This window comes from Harpia harpyja, chromosome 15 (assembly GCF_026419915.1).
Source record: "Harpia harpyja isolate bHarHar1 chromosome 15, bHarHar1 primary haplotype, whole genome shotgun sequence".
Classification (NCBI taxonomy): Eukaryota; Metazoa; Chordata; class Aves; order Accipitriformes; family Accipitridae; genus Harpia; species Harpia harpyja.
In genome coordinates, this window is record NC_068954.1 from 7,279,975 (window position 1) to 7,301,119 (window position 21,145).

The following is a 21,145-nucleotide window of genomic DNA, read 5'->3' on the forward strand; positions in this document are numbered from 1 at the left end:
GACAAGAGCAGGAGAAAAGTATTTCAAGACACTTATATACTCTAGGATCAATAACAGGGAATAAAAGAAGTATTCCTAACACAGATCTATTCCTTCCAAGTAAATCAAATTATGGAGGAATTCATAAGGGTGCAATAGCAAAGTGTGATTGCTATTAGAGAACTCATCTCTGTGGAGGAGCTTCTGGTGCTGGACATGCTGTATTTCTGAGCAGTCCTCCCCACTTTGTTCCTTCTGTATCACCCTGTCAGGTTTTCAGCTGTCAAGAGAGGGAAAGGCCAGAGGGAAAGCAGAAAAGGCTGTCCCCTCCACCTACTGCTTCCCCTGCACATCCCTCAGGAATAAAAATACAAGATAAGCCCTCTCACTCCCAGACCGGCTCCATTCCACACCAAACCTTGCCTCCCAGACTGTATTTCACTTTTACATTCTTCTTAAGCCTCCTGTATTCTTTGTCCTACTGTCAAGTTCTTCATCATTCAAGTAACTCCTTCACTCCCAAGGTCAGACTCCTGTTTGGTCCATCTCAGGTCCCATTCCAGTTCTTCTGGGAAAAAAGGGATGGGGATTTACTGCCCAGTTCACTCCCAGCCCAACTTTGGCCCCGGTTGTCCTAAACTGCGCCCATGCAGTCAAGGACACAGTTGTGTCCTTGAAGCTGCTAAAGTAATACCCATGTTGGCTGTGATTACACACCTCCCCTCCATGGGGAAGGGTACTGCTGGAAGACGGGGGTTTACAGACAGCACAAAGAGGACCACAAGCACTGGGAGGTAATTTTGGGGCACAGCTGGCCTATCTGCCTTTTTCTTCTCTCCGCTCCACCAGAGGCAGAATCACAGGCACAGCCGTGAAATAGCTTTGGCACTGACAGTTCAGGCAGCGGCTGGTGAATCGGTGGCTGCACCCCAGACCTGTGAGATGGATCCAGGGGTGAAGGGTGCAGATGGCTTTGGGTGCCCAGTGGCCTAGGGACTGGTGGGATGGCAGGATAGGAAGCCCTGCGAGTGGGTGGCTCAGCACAACTTGGTGTCGGTGACACCAGTTTGCTTTCCACAGGAGATTCATGTCAGCAGGACCTCTCAAGTCATTGGTAAGCCTGGGTGTGTAAATCTACCAGGTCAGATCTTAAAATACTGCTGTCCTCTTGTTTCCAGCAAGCACAGAGCCACAGCTCCCTCCCTGCTTTATATTGTCCTTTGATTTTCTGCTCTGTCCTGTCCAGGATCAAAAGCCCTCGAGGCAGTAACCTTGGGCTCAGCCCCTTTGCTTTTCACAGCCTGTTCCTGCCAGTGGAGCTTCCCTGGTATCACGGAGCAAAAAGTCAGGTTGCATCCTGGCACTGTGGCCCCTAAATCCCCCAGGACGAAGGATGACTGCAAAAATCATCACTGCACACCAGCACAGAGTTTTCCCTGCCCATCCACAAATGGGTTCCTGTCCGAGGGGTGGCAGTGGCCAGACAAACCGAGTGGGATGTATGCTTTGTGGGGGGATTTGTGTGGCAAGAAAGTGGTCAGTGATGCAAAAGAAGTGGAGTTGGTAGTGGTTGTGAAATAAAAGTGGGACTATGGAGCCGGGTGCCCTGAAGAGACTGGAGGTATGAAAAAGGAAGCCAGGAGAGGGAAAATACAGGGTGAGGGGTAACAAAAGCAGCAGTTCTTATTGCACCCTGACCACCCGGGCAGAGGGCAGGAGAAGGCAGGTGGGAGCAAAGTAGCTTTGACACCCTCCTGCAAACAGCAGAGCTGCGTCTCCCGTGCCCTGTGCCACCGTGCCGGTGGCAGCAGACGAGCACAGCCCTGCACTGCAGTCCCTGCTTCAGCACTCGATGCCTTCCCGTCCCCCTCCAGCTCCCTCCTTCCCACCTTCCCGCAGGACCCCAGGCTACACTACACGGTAGCACCGAGCAGAGCAGCAATGATGCAGGGCTGGGTTTAGCTACCCTAAACTGACGTCCCCCTCAACAGAAAACAGGAAATTTCAAGTATTTCCACTCCAAAAGTCACACTTCAGGCTGGGTAGCACATGTGGTTTTTCTTCCTGCTGATGTCTACGTGCTCTGGGACGTCTGGTTCACAAGCCCTGTGTGGCCGTACTGTGCTGCCCTAGAACACAGCGTGGGAGGTTTCAAAGCCCATCCCCAGCTCGGAGGGTCTCCCCAGCGGCCGGTAACAGGTCGAGACACAAAGGGTGAGCAGTGGGGGAAGAGGGAGAGGGTCGTATGAGTAACTCCATCTCTGTCTCTGGTCTGGGAAGGAGCAGCGACTTGGGTTTTGGGTCAGTGGCTTCCTCCCACCCTGCACGGGACCATGACCTGATTACTGGAGATTTTTGAACGGAGCCTGCACTGTTTGCAGGCAAGCTCCAGATCACGGCAAGCTGATTCAGCTAACCAGAGCTTTGCACTGAGGTGTGGGAATTTCCTCAGAAACTGTTTTTCTACCCCAGGACCTCCATGCTTCACACCACCAAGCAGGACAGCATTCATATTTTTCATATATTCAAATTCTGCTTTATGACACACTTTTGCAAGGAGGTGCCACATGGCTTTAGGAGGGGAAATCCAAGCTCCTGCATTGCATGGTACAGTTGTGGCCCTCCACCTGTGCAAACTGGGACAACATCTAGGCCTTTGCCAGGTGCTAAGCCGTGAAGAATACCCAGCTCCAATTAAAAAAAAAGCTGTGCCTGCCTCCGTGGTCTTGTGCACAGCTACTGTTCATCCCAAAGGATTTTGTTTGTGCCAAGGAAAAATGTAGGAATGAATCACTAAGGAGAAAGCAGTCCTCAAGGGAGATGCACAAAACACTAATATTTGGATATATACAGTTAAACACTTACACTCATGTATGCAGGCATGTGTATGAAGAACACATTTACCATCTCTCGTATTTGGCAAACTCTAAGAATCTGTAGCACGAGTACTTTATATTAATGAATTCTCCATATTAATTCTGATTTCATCCATAGCTCAAATTCAATGTTAAAAAATGTTCAAAGGAAAGGAAGAAAATTACAAAGAGCATAGAAAGACAAGAAATGCATTTTCAGTGCAAGCCAGTGGTCCATCTAGCCCAATTTTCAGTCTCTGTGCATTTCTAAAGCACGACACACCAAGACAGTGTCTTCCATAACATGGCTGGAAGACACCTTTGGGAGTCTCATAGTTATTGTGGATTTTCCAGCTCTTCAACAAACAAAAAAGTGAAGTGAGCTGCTGGGAAGGGGGAGAAATAATGCAACTGTTTATTTTTTAACCAAGAAATCCTTCTCCCAAATGCAGGGATTTGAATGAAATTGGCAACAAAAAGTGAGCGAGACTAATGAACTAAAGATATCTTGTGCCTCAGTGAAATCCAAGAGAGTTTTGTTATCTGAAGATGGTCATGGCTTTCTCCAAATGGGAGAAAACAGCACAATATTCCACCAGAATACTTTCTGTCTCTTGTGAAGGTCTAATCTTAAAGTTTTCTTGAAGTCTATGGAATTATAGGCTAAACAAGAACCTAATCCCTAAAGTGAAAAAAAAAAAAAAAAAGACAGCAGGAAACACTAAAAATCAAGAAAACCTCCTTTCTTGTCGTCTTCCTTATCAACAAAAGCAAAAAGGCACAAAACTGTTTGCAAAATTTCACCACGCGCTTCATATGCCCAAGCTGAAGGGTTTTGGGGGGATAAGAATGGGATCCAACAATTGTCCCTAAAAGGAGATCCTAAAGAGGGGTCACACGTTTTCACTGCTAGGTTTGTAGGTCCTCTTGCTTTGCATGCACCCCACTGTGTACCTCTTCTAATTGTTTTTCCTACACCGCTTGAAGTCCAATACACACAAGAAATAGGAAGAAAACCTGCCAGGAAGCAAAAGGAATTGGATTTGCCTGGTTTTATTACTCCATCTAAAGGAAATATTAAAAAATAAACAGCAGAGAATAAAAAGTGAGGAGTAAAGCAGATCCACGGGAATCATTTAAGCTCTTACAATCTGAAGTTTCAATAATGACACAGAAAAGGGTGCTTTTTTCTTTTTAAATTATGTTTTATGTTGGCAAACATCTCTTTAATTTTCTCTTGTCTCTGCTCTTCATGGTTTCTCTGGGGACCAGCAGCCAAAGTACTGAAACATTGCGATAATGTTTTATCAAAGGCAAGAAGAAAAGAAATAACTGAGAATCAGACAAAGCCAAGTGTGATGTGGCAAGATTTTGGGGCTAGCATGGTCTTGAGGTTAACTTCCAGCTAAGCAGTTTTCAGGCTTAACTAAGCCCAGCCTTCAAATGCAAGGTGCTGCTCTGCTCTTACCCAAGTCCTATCAGGAGCTTCCACTCTCGCAGTGCTCAATAAGATATAACAAAGCACTGCGCAAAGCAGATACAGTTAAGGACACTTAACACTTCCAGCTGAAAATTCCTCCTTTTTAAGAGATAATTAATCAGTTTTCTCTCTCTCTCTTTTTTTTTTTAATCTCAAATTTGGCATTGTGAAGCAATTTCTCTACCCTGAAGCATCCTTCCCTTCCCTCCAGCACACACTGGTTTTTAATGAGTTTGGACATTTGTTAGCTGGAGAGAGCCAAAAAAATGTCTAATTTCAGATGTTTTTTCCTTTTTTTTTTCATAATGTTGGACCAGAATCTGGAAAGGGGGAGTGGGAATGAGGCATTTAAGTAGGCCTGTATTTATGCATTAAGATATAACTGAAGCTGGGGTTCTGGATCTGCATATGAGACAGCTGACTCCCACCCAAGGTACTTTTGAATTCAGTATGTTCAAAGAGATTTTTCACCCCCACTTATGAACATCAGCAGGTAGATTTTATATTTGTAATATCTGTCTCAAGATCACCTTGTAACGTGTGCCCTTCATGATAAAATCTTATGTTCTTAGTAGCTCATAGAGATTAAGGTGCTGTCATGTATGATTCTCTAACATGTTTTCTTTAATTCTTATTCCAGTCAAAAAAGTAAAGCTCATGTCATTATCTCCACTTTGGTCTTCTCATTGCCTCCCATCACTGGAGAGCTCTCCCACTGGAAGTTTGCTGACATTACGAGGGCCAGCTTCTCTTTATTTTTTTAGCCATACTCTGTGAGAGAGGGTGTCTCGTGCTGTCTCAGACGGCACAGAGCACATTTGCAATGATAAACAAGTGTTAAACAACAGCGTGCAACAACCTGAAAATTTTGCATCAGCCCAAAACTTTCATCTAGAGATTGCAGGAGCTGCTAACAACTGCTGCTGATCAAGCTCCACGTGCTGGGAGCAATTCATCTTGATGCAGCCCTTGTGCTGCGGAGGCCCGGGAGGACCCACACAAGGTACAGCAGATGCTGAGGTCTTGGTTCAGACCATAATCCCTGGTCACCAGTGAGGTTCTGGCATGGCGCAGGACCCCGCTGTGCTAGGTGCCATGCAAACGCACAACTGGAGAATCTGCCCATGCTCCAAAGATCTTCCCATCGGATGCTGGAGTTTCTTTAGTCGCTGTATTTCACAGGATGAACTGGTGATGCCGGCAAAGGAGAGGTCCCTTCCCTCCCCGTTCTGAGCCTGCACCTCCTCCCTGCCAAGCTCGGGAGCAGCAGTTCATGTGGCATGTGGTGAAATGGATTGGAGAAATAATCCAGGTTTATGCAAACTCAATGGGAAGGAAAAAAGAAAAAAAAAAAAAAAGAAAGAAAGATTTAATCCCTTCCTTGCTGCCAGCTGGCAGAGGATTTCTTTAATTCCTGTGCTCAAACCCCATAGTCTGGTGGTGGTGTCAGCTATGCAACACCTGAATAGCTTCATCCTCAAGGTGGCTGTATTTCACGGCTGAGTATTTGTCCTTTCGTGCGAGTACACAGTAGCTATTAACTTCAAGCAGAGTTTCTGATTTGGATGTGCCTCTTCAGCCAGAACAAGACTCAAAACATGAAAAATCAGAATTTGGGCTCTGCGGTCCTGAGTCAGGCTGCCTAACCAAACCTGCCAGGTTAGAAATGCCAGGACTACCAGGCTGCCTGCTCAAGGAGAAGAGAAAAACGGGGCATCTCCAGAGGGCAAGCTTGATCTTAAATGGACTGAATCTCATTCTTAGGATTTGTAGTTCTCCTAAAGCCTACAATGTCCCAAACTCTATTTTAAGTACCTTCATTAAATGCTTAAAGTTGGGTTATATGTGTACATAGATTTGTATGTTAATGTAGTGCTATTGTTAAGAATGAGTTCAAGATACCAAGTAAGATGAGTATTTAGTTACTGTGTATAAGCACTTCTGAAGAAATGTAGTATATTCATTGTAAATAATAATAATAATAATAATAATAATAATAATCATAACAGCAACAACCGCCTTTTCAACTTATCTGAGATGTTTCCCTGCACGACATCAAAACTTTTTTTTCCCCAAATAGACATTTTACAGTTACTTTAATATAACACATGTTTAAAAAAAAAAGGCTTTTCAAAGTTCCCTGGAATGCAAAGTGATTTTTCAATTTACATTAGTATAATCTATTTGGAAAGGGTTTGATTCTGGTAGAACAGGAAGGATTGGACTTTTAATTTTTAAAAAAAGTGCTGCAGATGGTGGGACCTTGTGGTATCTAGCCACTTTTGGATTTCAAACAAATAAATATTTAGGGAAAAATTCTGATAAAATAAGCCAGAGTAATCAGATGGTAAAGCACTTCCAGATGACAGAACCTCAGCATTTGTCTTCTGAGTACTCTGCAAAATCTCAGTCTCCCTGCTGCAATAAAATGCCAATATCTAGCAATCTATTTTTCAGGAGGATGGCATTTTATTCCGGTTCCTTCAGTGGAAGTTAATTCCTTATTCAGATTAATGTATTTTAGTTCTTTTGCAACTGTCTAATAATAATTCCCAAAAAGAGTGTTTCAAAACCCTGTCAGAGATTTGGTGTGAGACAAAGCTGCAACGGACTTGAGAAGAAGCCTTGATTTTCCCCATTAAATTATTCTGGGATGTTTTTTCTCATGTCAGTACAAACATAGATTATTCCCTAGGTCATTCGGAAACGCTTCACCTGACAGAAGTCTTTTCTATAAAGATCTTCAAATTTAGCATATTCCCATGCTTATGGAAATTTCATGGAACTTTTTTGTTTTTGTGGTTTCAAATAAATGTATGGTGGGATTCAGCTCACCTAATTTTAACCATATGAAAGGTAAATGCATAATATGAACACTCTGGTGTCTCTGGTCCATGATGCCTCTGAAGGGTGAGTTCATCCCCTCCTAATGTAGTTGTTTAGAAAAAGTTAAATGCATTGCTTCTGGAGGTTCACCCTTCTCTCCTCTGATTGCACATTGGGGCCAGTTTAGATTAGATGCTGAACATAAAAGGGCTGAAATTAGAAGAAATATATCCCATCTTTGGGATGAATATTCTGATCGTGACTCTCTGTAGGAGCTTCCACAAACTGCTACATCATGGACCCTCAGTGCCAGGTCAGGGTCACAGCCTAACTCTGCAGACCAGACCAGGTACCATCTGCTGCCGCAAATGCCCTGACGTTGTGGACGTTTGTCAAGAAGAGGAGTAGAAGTGGCCTGATTCCAAAATCCATTTCACAAACATCACCAACCTGTTCCTAGAGACTTGGTCTGCAATCCCACTCAAGCTGGACGAAAACCAGTAGAAATGATCCAGCTGAATATTTTGTAACTATGCTGCTCAACTGAGTTTTAAGACTGTCTGCTACGAGAATTTTTCCCTGGCACAACCAGAATATAATTAATGAATGACAAAATTCAACAGGGACAAAATGGAGCCAATTTGTGACATTAGGGGTATGAAAATATTTGAAGTGCTGAGGAACAATCAGATGATGCACATGGCAGAAAAAATTCAAGGTTGGCCCATTCCAAATCCGCACAGTCGGCACAAAACTCCAGAAAACCGATTTCACTCTAGAAAGATAACAAAAGGACTAAGGCAAAGCAACAATCTATCAAGGCTTCACTGATCATTTAACACATCATCTACAGCCTCCAAAGCACCATTCAAACTCAACATACTAAGCTGTGTTTGTCCTGCAGAACTTGATCTGCAAGAAGGTGAAGGATGAAGGACAACACCGAGTAGTGAAATGTCCATACTTGCAAAGCAGAGTCAGAGTCAGAAGTAAAACTAAGTGCCCTTTCTGTGAGGGTTGTAAAATCCCAATTTTAACATCAACTTTGTCTTTGACCTTGGTCATATCATTTAAGCACTGTATCTTCAATTCGAAGTTTGCAAAACTCAGCTAACAGGAATCTGTTCCAAGGGAGAAACCTAGATTGCCCTTTGGGGACCAGAATGCAACCAAAACTCTTCAGAAAATTGTTTTATTTTCTGTTCGGGTTTCTGACTGCTCCGGTTCTGTCTGTGTAAATTCTCTGACTCAGCTGCTGCTGACATGTCCTCCTTGTTTAATATTATCTGTGAAATTCATTCCTGTGCAATTCAATTCCACTTCCCGATAATTAATAGAGATGTTAGATGAGACCAGGCCTAACTCAAATTCTCCAGATACCCTGCAAGATACCTTCCATAAACTTGCTACATTATCATTTATCATGATTCTTCTTCGTTTACAATCTTTCAGCCAGTTTCCAACCCACATGACTGATTTCCCATCCAAGCCAATTTGAATTAATTTTTTTATTAGGATTTCCCCATAATCCTGCACAGGCCAGGGAATAGGCTAGACTGACCTTATAAACTTTTTATGTCTTTGACCTCTTGATGTTACATGGAAGAGGCATGAGATTGCTCATAAAACTCCAACAGCTCTGTGAATTTCTCCAGCGGCACCACAGCACTCCTTTATGATGGGAAAATCAATGTAAGGGAGAGAAGGATCTGAGTTGCAGCAGAATATGAATTCTTGAATACATGGTTCTGCACCAAAATCACCATCCCACAGCCCAAACCGCTCCTTCACAAAACGGCATCTGAAATGTTGTCCTTTCTGTCCACTGTATCCTCATCAAAGAGGCTATAGTTCAGCTCAGAGACCCAGTTCAAATGGTTTAAGGGTGCACTTGAATTTCTTTGAGTTTCATTCTGGGCTATTCTCTATCCTGGTTACCTTTTATTAAGCTGCTCTAAAGGAAGTGAAAAAACGTCTTGTTCTGCCTTATTTTTCCTTGTCATTTTTGCTACTTCTAAGAGTAATTGGGTTTTCCACAAGAAAAGTATCAGAATCATTCCTAAAGGAGCTTTGTTCAGATCTGCTAAGTAGTGACAAATGACCTGTTTTAACCTTCCTTTTGAGGTAAATATTCTGATGAAAAGACCACTGAACATATGCAATGACAGTATTTGGCATTTAGGTAACACAAATTTCCCTTCAAGGATGTCCTCCTCTTTCTCCCACCTCCAAAATCTTACACTAGATGCAAGAAGATGGTAAACGTTGTAAGCATACTAGCTTTATTCTTTTAGGAGAACAAAATACTTTTTCTTTAAAATTAATTTCTTCTGAAAAACAAAACATCAAATACTTTATGAGAGCAGGGGAGCTTTTAAGCTTGTCAAGCTTGTGAAATTTATTTTGGGCTATATACCTAAAGCCTAATACTTGTGCTAATCTTGAAGCCTGGGGAAAGAAAGGATTGGAGAGACATTTGTAAATATTCAGAAATGTTCATGTTTCTTTGCTGGTGTCCCAAGTTTCTATGCAATTTACAATGATAAATCTGTTGTGCATCAACTGGGTGGCCAGTGGTTTTTATGTGCAGTGGAAAAATCCCTTCTGGACAGGAAAATTAATGTTAGTTAACAAAGAAACACCACTGGTAGAGCATTTATTACCACACTTTCCACCCAGTCCTGAAGAGAAGCAGGTTTGTCATCTGGATCCAAAAGTTTATGTGGTGTAATATCTTTTGGAGGATGTTTTGTACTTCTCCGTAAATAAATCTTCACTCAGTGGGACAGGAGTTAAGAACATGAGCAAAAAGTGAAGTGTGGATTTTAGGAGAAAAATGCACATGAATATTTCCATGTTGCATCTGCTCAGCATTGAATTTGTTAATGTATTTTGTTAATGAATCAAAATCTACTCTAAGAAACCATCCTGGAAAATGGTTAGGAAAAGGGTGATTTATGGTTAAGTCACAGCTCCCATCAAACAAGAGATTGCGTTGCATAATGAAGTACTGCTAACAGCATCTTCCTTCTTAATGAACTGCAAACTGTTTTACAAACTAAACCTGCTTGGAAAACTGGAAGTGAGGATCAGTTGGCCCATCAATATGGTGCCTTGGTCTCCAGAGAAAAATGTCATTAACAAGAGCCAGAGCACCCTGTTAGGGGATACATTCGTATCCACGGGGACTGGGGTGTGTCCTCAGCCGTGGAGGGATCCTGCCAGGCAGCGCTGGTGGGGTGACTTCGTTTCTCTGCGATTTTCAAACCAGAGCGACTTCTCCTTCTCCAAAGTCTGAACATGGGAAGATATTTCCTTTTGAAGTAACATATTTTTTTTTCTCCTTTATTTTCTAATCTAAAGTATAATGTGAGAGCAAAATATTTTGGAAAGAAGTTTGAAAGAGTACTTTGAAAGAACCATTTCAACACAAAAAATGGAAGTGTTTTGTTGGGAGCATGTCAAAATGAAACTATGGGAACGTGCCCTTCTCTTCCTCCAAGACAAAATTAAGGGCAAGGTAGACATTGTTTCACAGATGCTTTTGATTTCAAGACTACTGTAACTTCTGACAGAAAAAAAATCAGCTGAAATTTTATAGGCCGGCCCTATATGCAGCACAGGTAATGTGTGATTTAGCACAAGTAATGCATGATTTAGCACAGGTAATACATGATTTAGGACAGAAGCAGCAAAATGCTCCATGACCACTTCTGAATCGTAGCACCCTTTACGAAGCTGTTGACACATGTGCAAAACCACACCATGTGAGTGGTAAGAATAACACCTCCGCATCAGACTGACAACACTTGTGTAACACTGGTGGAAACAATTATGCAAGGTGTAAGAAAAGCAAGACCCTGTCTTACACGGGGGCAACTTTTCTGTCTTGCTTAGGTACCTAACTTGGGCACAAGATTTGGGTGCCCACTGAACCGGTCCTATAGGTGATGTTTATGTTCCCTATATATTGCAAGAGGATACACATTAGGTGTTTGGGCTTCCCTGTGGAGGTATTCAATGGCACCTCCAGGGTTTCCCACCGACTGCACAAGGAAACTAATTATGGCAGACTGGCCCATTAGGAGCTTGACCTTTAATCTCAATTTGCATACCCTAGGTAGGTGGGCTGCATTAAACTTAAAGTCTTTGCAATGTGCATTGCCTTCAACAGCAAGGGGCAGGCAGGCAGGACTGCCCTTTGCCTTCTCAGATGCCCTCAGAGCAGACAAGCGGGCTTTAGGGCTTGTGCAATTGCAAATTTTCAAAGAATAATTATTCTGGGAGACGCCAAAACATTTGCCATCATATGTATTCAGGAAACATTATACACCTCTGGTGCTGACTGACTTTTTCCATCTTAGTTATAGCCCATTATCAGACCAAAACCTTTCTGCAATATTAGCCAGGTAGTGACATGCTGGTCTCACAACCTGCGATCCCCCCAGCAGCTCCCTGGCCGTGGTACCAGTTTGCTAGTGAGAGTGGACTGGAGGAGGGCATGTTTGGTGCCAAAACACAAAACTAGGTAGAAAAGCTGATCTGGTCGACTCAGAGCTGTGGGAGGGCTGTCCGACATCTCACAGAGCCGCTGCTGGGCATGCAGAACTGGCATCGTGCAGGAATTACCCACTAACGAGTGAGCGAGGTTAAGAAGGAAAAAAAGCTTCAGCAAAATTTTGGTGCCATACCAGAGCTGCCCACCAACAAGTTATTCCCAGTTTGCCCTTGAGCTGGTTCCATGGTAATTCTTTTCAGCTGGAAATTGTCCCGCTGCCACCAGATCACACTTGCTAGCGTCATCAACGATCTCCAAGCACTTGACCCAAAGCTCCTGCTCCTAAATGGCCTGACCAGTGTAAAAGTGAGGGTAATTCACACCCAGTGAATCCAGGGCTAGGGCAATGACATGTGCCACTGCATGTGATCATCTCTGCAATGCTCAGGAGCTCTGTCACTGATCTCCCCCTTTGTAGGATGCTTCGCAGCCCCACTACCAAGAAGTTCCATTGCTATCTATTCTCCACATGAGCATCTTGCGCCTTAGTAGGTAAGAAAACAGAGAACAGGACTAATATAGTAAGCAACAGAGGTATAAAAGACTTTATAGCTTGCCCTTTCTGCCTCCCGTTGTCTTCCCCTCTCTTTTCCATCACACACAGCACCTGCTTTCCTATGTTGTTGAAGACTTTGTTTCATCTATATTTAAAGCTGCTTTTCAGCTCAAGTCCCAGCCATGCACAGCATGTCTCACTGCTTGCACTAGGAGTGTGCAATGGATGCGGGGTCTGCATAAATTAAAATTTTTCTGTAGAAATGCAAGATCATTATTTTAATAACTCGATTCACTCCTCTCGGAAAAACAGTCAGCAGGTTTTTTCACCATGACTTCTATAATAACAACTGTGCAGAGCTCTGCATAGGGGTCTTTTATCTCTTAATGGCTGGAAAGGTTTAATACAGGTTTTGTTTTTAGATTATTATTTTCAAAATGTCTAGCACAACCTTATCTACATCATTGTTTACTGACTAAGACAGACCTGTATGTAATATACATACCTACATATACATAAAGGTCATTAAATAATTTAAGAACTTTTCTCAACAAATTTATTAGTCTAATTTTCACCTTGCAAAGTTCCTCCCACTTCTCCCACAGAACATATATATTTAATCAGTTAATGTTAGTTTAAGGATCTCCTCTCCTCTCCTCTCCTCTCCTCTCCTCTCCTCTCCTCTCCTCTCCTCTCCTCTCCTCAAAAGCATCTTTCTCTGGCTGGGAAGATCCCACATCTTCTTTACTAAGGCTTGTCAATTGTATTCTCTCACCTTGGTAGCATGGCAGTATCTGAATTTGGTTTAATTCTTATTACAGATAGCAAGAATACCCATCTGCTGTAAATCCAGAGGGAGAAGTTCAGAGCCCTCCAACAGCTCACACAGTCACTACAGTAAGGGGCTCCAAAGACATTTTGGAAAGGCATAGGGATGGCTGAGATTAGAAGATGTTATGTCAGTGTAGAAACACTGCCAAGCATTAACTGAATATTTAGTAAAGGAAATAACTTTTTTTTCCTGTCCACAGCAGAGTAGCTATTGTAGGAAGATGGCAAAGTGCTACTGGACTTTCTACCTTTGGCAAGGGGTTGACACCCAGACCCACAGCGATGAGCAGTCGTTACTGACTGAAGGTGCTTGCAATTGCATCTTCCTTTTCTCTCTACCCAGACAACCTTCCAATTGCTTCTTTATTATTATTCACATCATGGCAAGGTCTCCAGAAGGCCTGGCACTGCATAAAAGGCCATGTGCCCCAGCACGTGCTGACACAACTAAAAAGTGGAATAGCTGGGAGGGAAAGGCAAGAAGCAGCTGGACAAGGTCGTCCGAGAGGTCAACAGAGAATATTTTCTTTGCGGTCTTCGACATGGCCACTGCTCTCAGCTGCTAGCTGGGAATGAATGAGCCCCACATCCAAGGAACCTGCTGTCTACAGCCCTGGTGGGGTGAAGGTGGAATTTACCCCAGGGACTGGTACGGAAAGTTAAGTTCATAACTGAAGAATGGCAATGCAAAAAGAGAACCCTAAACCCCATCCTTACTTTGATAGGTTTCTGCTGTCTTTCTGCTGTTTGTTTATGTTGGGATAGCTTGTCCTTGTACAGGGTAACCTGGTTTCGTGTCCCTGGTGCAGTCAGGGCTCATACTTTGTCCTGCCTTTTAGGCAAGAGGGTTGTCTTAACACTTGGTCTATCAGAGCTAAGAAAGAGACCTTTCCTAATGTACTAAGTAGAGGAAGGAGTGGAGAATTTTCCTAAAAAATGCAGGGAAACACTTCATTTCTTGCCCACACGGAGCAGGCAGGCTGTCTGATCATGTCCTCCGGAGCTGATAGCTGCAGGGACATCTCCCAGCAAGAGCACAGCTGACACGGCACAGACACCAGCTCTGCCGGTCCCTCCAGGCGAGGAGGGTGAGGAGCCCTTCCTAGTCCTGCCGGACAGTATGGAAACACAGCTGGAAGAGCAAGGGGCTCTTTTTTTTTTTTTCTTTTTCTCCAAATAAGTTTCCTAACCTGTGAGCCAGAAGAGGTTACTTGCCTTCAAACATTTTCCACTTGCTTTCATGCTACTGAGTAACTAGTCCGAGCTCAGCCTGCCCAATCCTGTCTTGATCCGAGAGGCTGAGATGAAAACTATCTGCAGCCTCCAGCCTTCCTCTCCTGATCTTCTCCCTGTTCATGTTTCGTTACTTTGCTTTGACTTAGCAGCTTTTGCCAGCCACAGAGCACTTCACAGCATCCTGCGCCATAGGCTTGGATTGGGACGGGTAGTATCACAAATGGGTACAGAACCACATTGCCTCCAAGGAAGCATATGGTCCTAGGAGTCAGAGTAATCTTATACTTGGACCAATTGTATTGGAGGAATAATCAGGTTTTGGATATTACTGATACACATATGCCTACTGTGATGTAGGTGGGCTCTGGTTTTATATCCTCTCTGTCCCATGAAGGTGGCTGGTGCCTCGGGGTCATCTAAGGAGGGGTTGATCTTAGAGCAGTGGGAAAGACTCCATGAACGCAAATGGAGCAAGAGTCATTTAAAAGTACAGCTGTTAGTGTAAGAAAAATTGAGAATCTGGGCAGTTGCAAATCTGCAGTTACAGGTTTCAAGATGCTATGTGAATCCAAGTAACTTTTCTACTTACACAATAAAGGATTCAATATCCAGTTGATGTGTTTATCACAAATGTGGTCATGGAGATGTCTGCTTTATTGGCTGCTGTTTAGCCTAGTGTTCATAAATGGCTGATACTTAATTAATTGGAGGTGGTATTACAAAAACCAATCTGCTTACAAAGGCTGCTTTTAACCAGCAGTTGTCATATTCATTCTGATCTCAGAGAGAGATAAGTTCTAAGTTATTATCTTTTCTCAGACAAACTAGCAAATAAACATGAAAAGAAACAGTAAAGGTGAAATACCTGAAAAAATGCTTTCATGCCTTTTTTTTTCCTCTGGGTAAGGACTGTGTTCAGAAATAATTTTCATTCTTTGTAGTGATTTTTTGTTTTTCTTTTTTCCTGATAAGGACAGCAAATTTGCTAGGATTACTGGCAAATCAGGGTCAAAACACAATCTCCTTCCTCATATCTGGTAGTACACAAGAAGTAATCCCCATGTAATCAATAATTCTGTCTATACCAATAAATATAATGTGCCTCAGACCATACTCTGGCCCTGGGGACAGGGGTACAACATATCCAAGCAGATACACACGGTTATCCCCAGAACGGAGTAAATACACCAACAAGGAGCGGACCCTTTCCCATGTTACCTCCCAAATCATGTCCAGGCACTGTCCTGGAAGTCTTAATTGACAAAAATTATGCCAGGATTTGTCAAAACTTGTGATTTAACAATTTAATGACTGATGTTCAGTGCTCAGTGTAGACTTGTCCAGTCCATGTGGCTAGGGCACAATCCAGACCCCAAGCACAGGAACATTGTCGTTTTGTCCCGGGCTGGGGAAAGCATGAGAAATCTCACTCCAGGACGTATCTCACAAGTCTTCATCAAGACTTCATACATCCAGCTTTGTTTTCCTGCTCCGCCACGGTCTATCTGCATGACCTTGGGCAAGTCACTCTTCTGGCTGGGCTGCAGACTGCAGCGTAGCGTAGCAATAACGGTGAACAGGCTAGACAGTGTCCCCAAAGCAATGGGAGCAGGTGTTTTCCTACAGCCTGATTCACCTGGCCTTTCAGAAGAGTAAACTAGCCTACAATGAACCCTGTGTTGCCAGAGTGGATTTTAATCCCATCTCAGGCATTTGAAACCACACTGCAGTCTGCACTCTGGATGGAAGTGCCATCTCTCTGCTCTTTATCTGGCGAGCGGAGAGACCAAGACTTCCCAACTTACAGAGGGGCAGTGAAGATAGATGCATTCAAGGCTATAAGCTCTTCCAACACTACAGCAAGTAACGATTAAACAATCATTACCCTTCACAGCCAGATTTTCTTAGGAAAAGCCAAGCAGTTTCATTAGATTTTGCAGCCCAGTAACAGCTGTTTCAAAACCAGAGCAGTTTTTGCTGAAACCTGCTCGTACGGCTCCGACAAAGCTCCCGTGAAAGACCTGGCAAGAGCTCTCCCACAGCCAGCCTCACCTGAGAGAATCAAACCAATTTGGCCTCCAGCAGGAGATGAGAAGAGGGACAAAGTGAGTGGTGCTCACAAGGCTTGATGAAAAAACCTACAAGATGATTTTGCAGCTCCCAGATGGAGCAGGAGAGGGGTTGGAACAGCTCAACGTTGTCATTGTGGTTTCCAAACCAGTACAGGCTGACACTTGGCCCATGTCGGCTGCAGACTAAACACATCTGGGACACCTTCACAGTTTGTAAACCCACTGTATTGTTCTTAGAAGAATTTTATTCAATCTGAGGCCATTACTAAAAGAACAAGACAGAGCAAAATCTACCAGTATTAACCAAGCAGCGTGTCCTTTGAGAAACTGAGGCAACCTAGAAGATCCTGGCGGGTCCTTATGGTGCAGGGAAGTTTAGCTGAGAAAGCTCCCAAGGACATGGACTGGTGAGTGTGGTGAACACTGGTCCATACTGAATAAGGGCAGGCAGATTTGGCCCTCTCGTTTACGTTCCCATGAGGTCTAGCCACAACCGCTCCTTCATGTCATGACTCAAGTGAAAAGAAATAAAAAACCTCATAGCTACAGCCATAGGGGTTGTTTCCCATTGCTGAACATCCAGAGGCTGATCTCCCCTAGTGGGTGCAGCATCTGAGATGTTTCTGGTTAAACACATCTAGACACCCCAAAACAAGCAGCACAGGCCTGCGTTTCTACAGCCTTTGCTCAGAGGTGCAGAGAGAAGGAGGTCAGTAAATAGCCTTGGAGCCTGGACTAAACCAAGATTTTGGCCATGGCTTGAAGGAGAGCAAGAGACATTTGCCCACAACTTGTAACCCTTGGTAGATGGGACAAGAGAGATGACAGAGATGACCTAGTGAATTAATCTATACAAAGTAGTAATTTATTCCCAGCAGCTGGAGCCGAAGAGACCGGAGGAGGTGAGTCTCTGAGGATACGCCACAGCTGAAGGGCAGTCCGGGTTCAGGGCTGACCACAGTTCCACAACAGAGTCCTTATCGTACCAGAAAAAGAAAAATTGTGGCAAAGTGTGTTTCTCTGTCTTAGTAATGCCAGGGACTCTCCCTGTCTGCAGAAATGGGTTGTAACTGTTAGCTTTTCTCTAAGGTGCAGTCACAGATTTTGGTGGCTTTACCTCCCTTCACTGACAAGTGGGTAGAAGGCTGCCTGCTCTGTCCAACTTTAAACCTAGATACTTAAGGGCATTTATTCCTTCATCTAGAAGATGATACACAACAGTTACTTGGGGGACTGGAGGTGCCGGGCTGGTATTCGGCAGTGCTCAGAGTCAGACATCAATGCTTTGGAAAAACCTTTCTCTGTGTGAATTATCTACCGATCACTTTTATTCCAATAAATCACGAATCCAGACCACATTATTTTTTTCCTTTGCTTTTATCTTCAAAAAAGGAGGAGATGTAGGCACTCTCCTAGTAAAAAACTACATTGCAAGTGACCCCATCCCAGTTTTGCCAAGCTCAGTTAGGGTTTCTCTACACAAGGAAATTAACCTGGATTGTGGGAGTAGAATGACTATTTCTGTATAAAGCTGGTTTATAATGATGTTAGTCTAGATTGTCAGTGTTCTCCACGGAACTAACTTAATCTTGACTTTAAAAATAAACCAAATGGAAAGAAAGCACTTTAATTCTGCCATAGCAGGATTGTCTTCCCAGCAAACTGAAAGATAAAATTTGTTCAGGGATATTTAGTCCAGAACAATTTGTGTTTCTGAGCACTCCTTGCACTCAGGACTTTCCAGCAGCAGCAAGGACACCTTTTTGTTTCCACACTCTCAACTCAAACAGCCACAACTCTGCACAAAGCAATTACTGTGACATCTAGAGCGACGGGACCAAACCCCAACTTTTTGGTCCGGGGTCCCCGGTCCCACCCGGCCCTTTTACTGAAGCAAAAAGACCAATAAAATCAATCTATGTCTCTGCTTCAGTTTTTGGGGCAGGGACTAGCTTTACTTTTTTTCCTGGTAAATGAACAGTAAGAAACAAATGATAACTTCAGGATCTGGCCAGTACTTGCAAGAGCCCTACCCCCCTCATCCCTGAGGAGCTCTTTGAAAAAAGGGGGACAGGTAACCCCAAGAGCCTCTCTGGTTTACAAGAAGGACCGTATCCTCTTCCCTATGACCTGAGCCATGAGTAACTAGTGTGCTAGGGAGTTTGTTACACTCTGTTAAATAAATCCTGCCTCTGGCACAATGTCCGGGGGAGCATGCAGATACACAGTAATTCACAGAAACTTCTTTCGGCAGCCACCTGCAAACTTTGCACCTTATTTGCTCACGGCAGGTTAGTCCTGGTGAACTGGATTGCTCCAGATGAGAGGGAAAGCAGATGGGTGCTTGTGTGCCAGGGAAATATTCCCGAGATCATTTGTGCCGAATTGTTTATTCTTTTAATTGGAAGGACTGAAACTTCTTTCACCTTTTACCTTGTTTCGCCTTTGCTGGAAGCCTCTAGCTGATGGGATCCGTCCCAAAACTCCAGCCCATCCATCAGCGGCAGAGTTAATTATTTTCACACCGAGAGAAAAAAATTCCACCTCCCATCCCCTTTGCATGCAGGTAAAGAAAAAGAAGGCAGGACACCTGAAATCGCTTCTGGCCCAAACCTCCTGCTGCTCCTACGGCACTCGCAGAGGCAGGGAGATAGAGGAGCTCACTGTGCATTTGAGGAAAGCCTTTTCTGGCCATATTAAAGATAAATTACCCCACCACGGCAGTGGGGGTGGAAAAGGTGATAGTGACCCCCCCCCTGCTCTCACCCTCCCCCGACCTCCTGCCCCTTTTCCCCGATGTATTAACCCTTCAAGGCAATGCAAGGTCTCCCGGTCCCGAGGCTGTTCTCCAGTCCCTGCTTCTCCTGGTTAGCGTACGGTCCCCCCACCCTCCCTCCTCGTACAGAACAATAGCAAGGCACCGGTTTCAGCTGCTTCCCGAGGAAAGCCCAGCTCACACACATTTAGATAGAGAGAGATAGATATGATTATATTTCTCTTTGCTGCTTAGGACAAGAAATGAAGTGCTGCCTCTTTAATTGGCAAAAGCATGCAGTAAGAGCATACCTTTAATTTAGTGTTGGGATAGCTCACTTGCACCCTGGCTGTTGTCTTATTGGAGAGGGCAGCCTGCCTCAGATCCTCTAGCACTGAAATAATATCATCCAGCACGCATTTCTTATCCTGATTTCTCAACACACACAGATGGGAAAAAGTATAATTATAGCCTTTGTAGTTCACCTTCATTTCCAGCACGGCTCGGTGGATCTGCAGGATCACATCAGCCTGATGCAAAATATTGCCTCCGGGTTTGGAGAGGAGAATCACCCTGCCATACCTCCCCGGGGTGTGCAAGTCCGAATACAGCTGGCTTTTGGATTGATCGAGGGAGAAAAGGCTGCTGGCTAAGCTCCTCTCGATCTTGGCCAGGCTGTGGCTGGGGGCTACCAGGCTCTCCAGGTCAGTGTCAGGCTGGAAGCGGTTGAGCAGGCTGAAGCCGAAGATGATGGTCAGGACTGCGGGCACAGTGAGGAAAAACACCGGATGCCTGCTCACGAATAAGCCCAGCTTGTAGAAAAACGACTGGAGCCCTCTGTGTATCACCTGCCGCAGCATCCTCCACCAGATCCAGCCTGCAGATGCTCCTGGCCGTCTTAGAAAGCACATGTGACATGTGTAGCTCCTTACCCCTTCCTGTCAGTTCCCCTTTCTCTCTCCCTCTCTCTCTACTACTCCTTTAAAAGACTGCAGCAAGTTGCAGCAAGACAGCCAAATATTGATCAATGGGGTGTGTGTGTGTGCGCGCGTGTGTGTGTGTGCGTGTCGCGGGTGGAAGGGACCGGGCAGAGGAGGGAGGGAGGGGGGGGTCCTTGCTTTTTTTTTTTTTCCCTCTTTTTTTTTTTTTTCCCCTCTCTCCTCCCTCCCCCCCAGCCAACTAGCATCGCCCCCCCTCCCCGCCCGGGTGCCCCCCTTTCACCGGCGAGGCTCAGGCGTCGCACCGGGAGCTCTGCCGGCTCTGCAGTGCCCGCTCCGCGCCCGCGGCCGCTCCGCGCAGCCCCGCGGTGCGCACCGCTTCTCCGGGGCGGTGCAGCCAGCGCCGGCAGCCGCCCCCCCCCCCTTTTCCCCCGGCTCCCCCCGCTACAAAGCACCGCTGCTCGCTTTTCTCCCTCCACACACACACACACACGGGGAATTTGCCGGGGGTGGGAGGATGATGCTGCATTTTAACGTCCCCCGACCCCACCGTGTCCCTCCCTCGCCGGCCCCCCCCCTCGCCCTGCCCGGCCACCCCTGCTCCCCTCCGGCTGCCGGAGGAGGGAGAGCTTTGCCCGGAGACTTTGCGAAGCGCTTTCCCCACAGCAGCAGCAGCAGCCGAGCTTCGCTCTCCGTCCCCCGGTCCCACGGCTGCTGCATCCCCCCCTCCACGCCGCACCCAGCCCTGCCCCAGCCGCCCCGTGGTCCTTGGGACACCCACCCACCCAGGCGAAGCTCCCAGCCCAAAGTGCCACCTCTCTCCTTTCCCCCATTTGCAGCCCGAGGTCACCCAGGCGGAGCTGCCCCGTGCTCCCACGGGGGGGGAGAGTGACTCCGGGACGAGGTTTGGGGCAAGGGGAGGAAGGGGCAGTGAGCTGCTCCCTTCTGCTGCCCGACAGCCCGGTACCTTCTCCCCCCCCCCCCCCAAATCCCCGGCCAGCAGCTCCCCGAGCAGTGACCCAAGAGAGGTAGGACGGGGCTCCTGACACCCTCCAGCTGAGAAAGAGGTTTTTCCAAGCAAAGACATCAGCAGACCATTACATAAGAGGAGAAAAATTC

The 21,145-nt window shown here is 45.2% G+C and overlaps 1 protein-coding gene across 2 annotated transcripts in view; it reads right to left on the reverse strand.

Annotated features, from left to right (window-relative positions):
- Positions 1–20,125, reverse strand: part of PTCHD4 (patched domain containing 4) — a 93,082-nt gene extending 72,957 nt beyond the window's left edge. The window contains exon 1 of one of the 2 annotated variants that reach the window (XM_052810100.1): positions 19,574–20,125. In XM_052810100.1, the coding sequence (XP_052666060.1) occupies positions 19,574–19,999 (426 nt within the window). In that variant the 5' untranslated portion in view covers positions 20,000–20,125. Of the gene's footprint in view, positions 1–19,399 lie in introns of both variants that reach the window. The other variant, XM_052810099.1, reaches the window with a different exon arrangement.
- Positions 20,126–21,145: the final 1,020 nt, after the last annotated feature.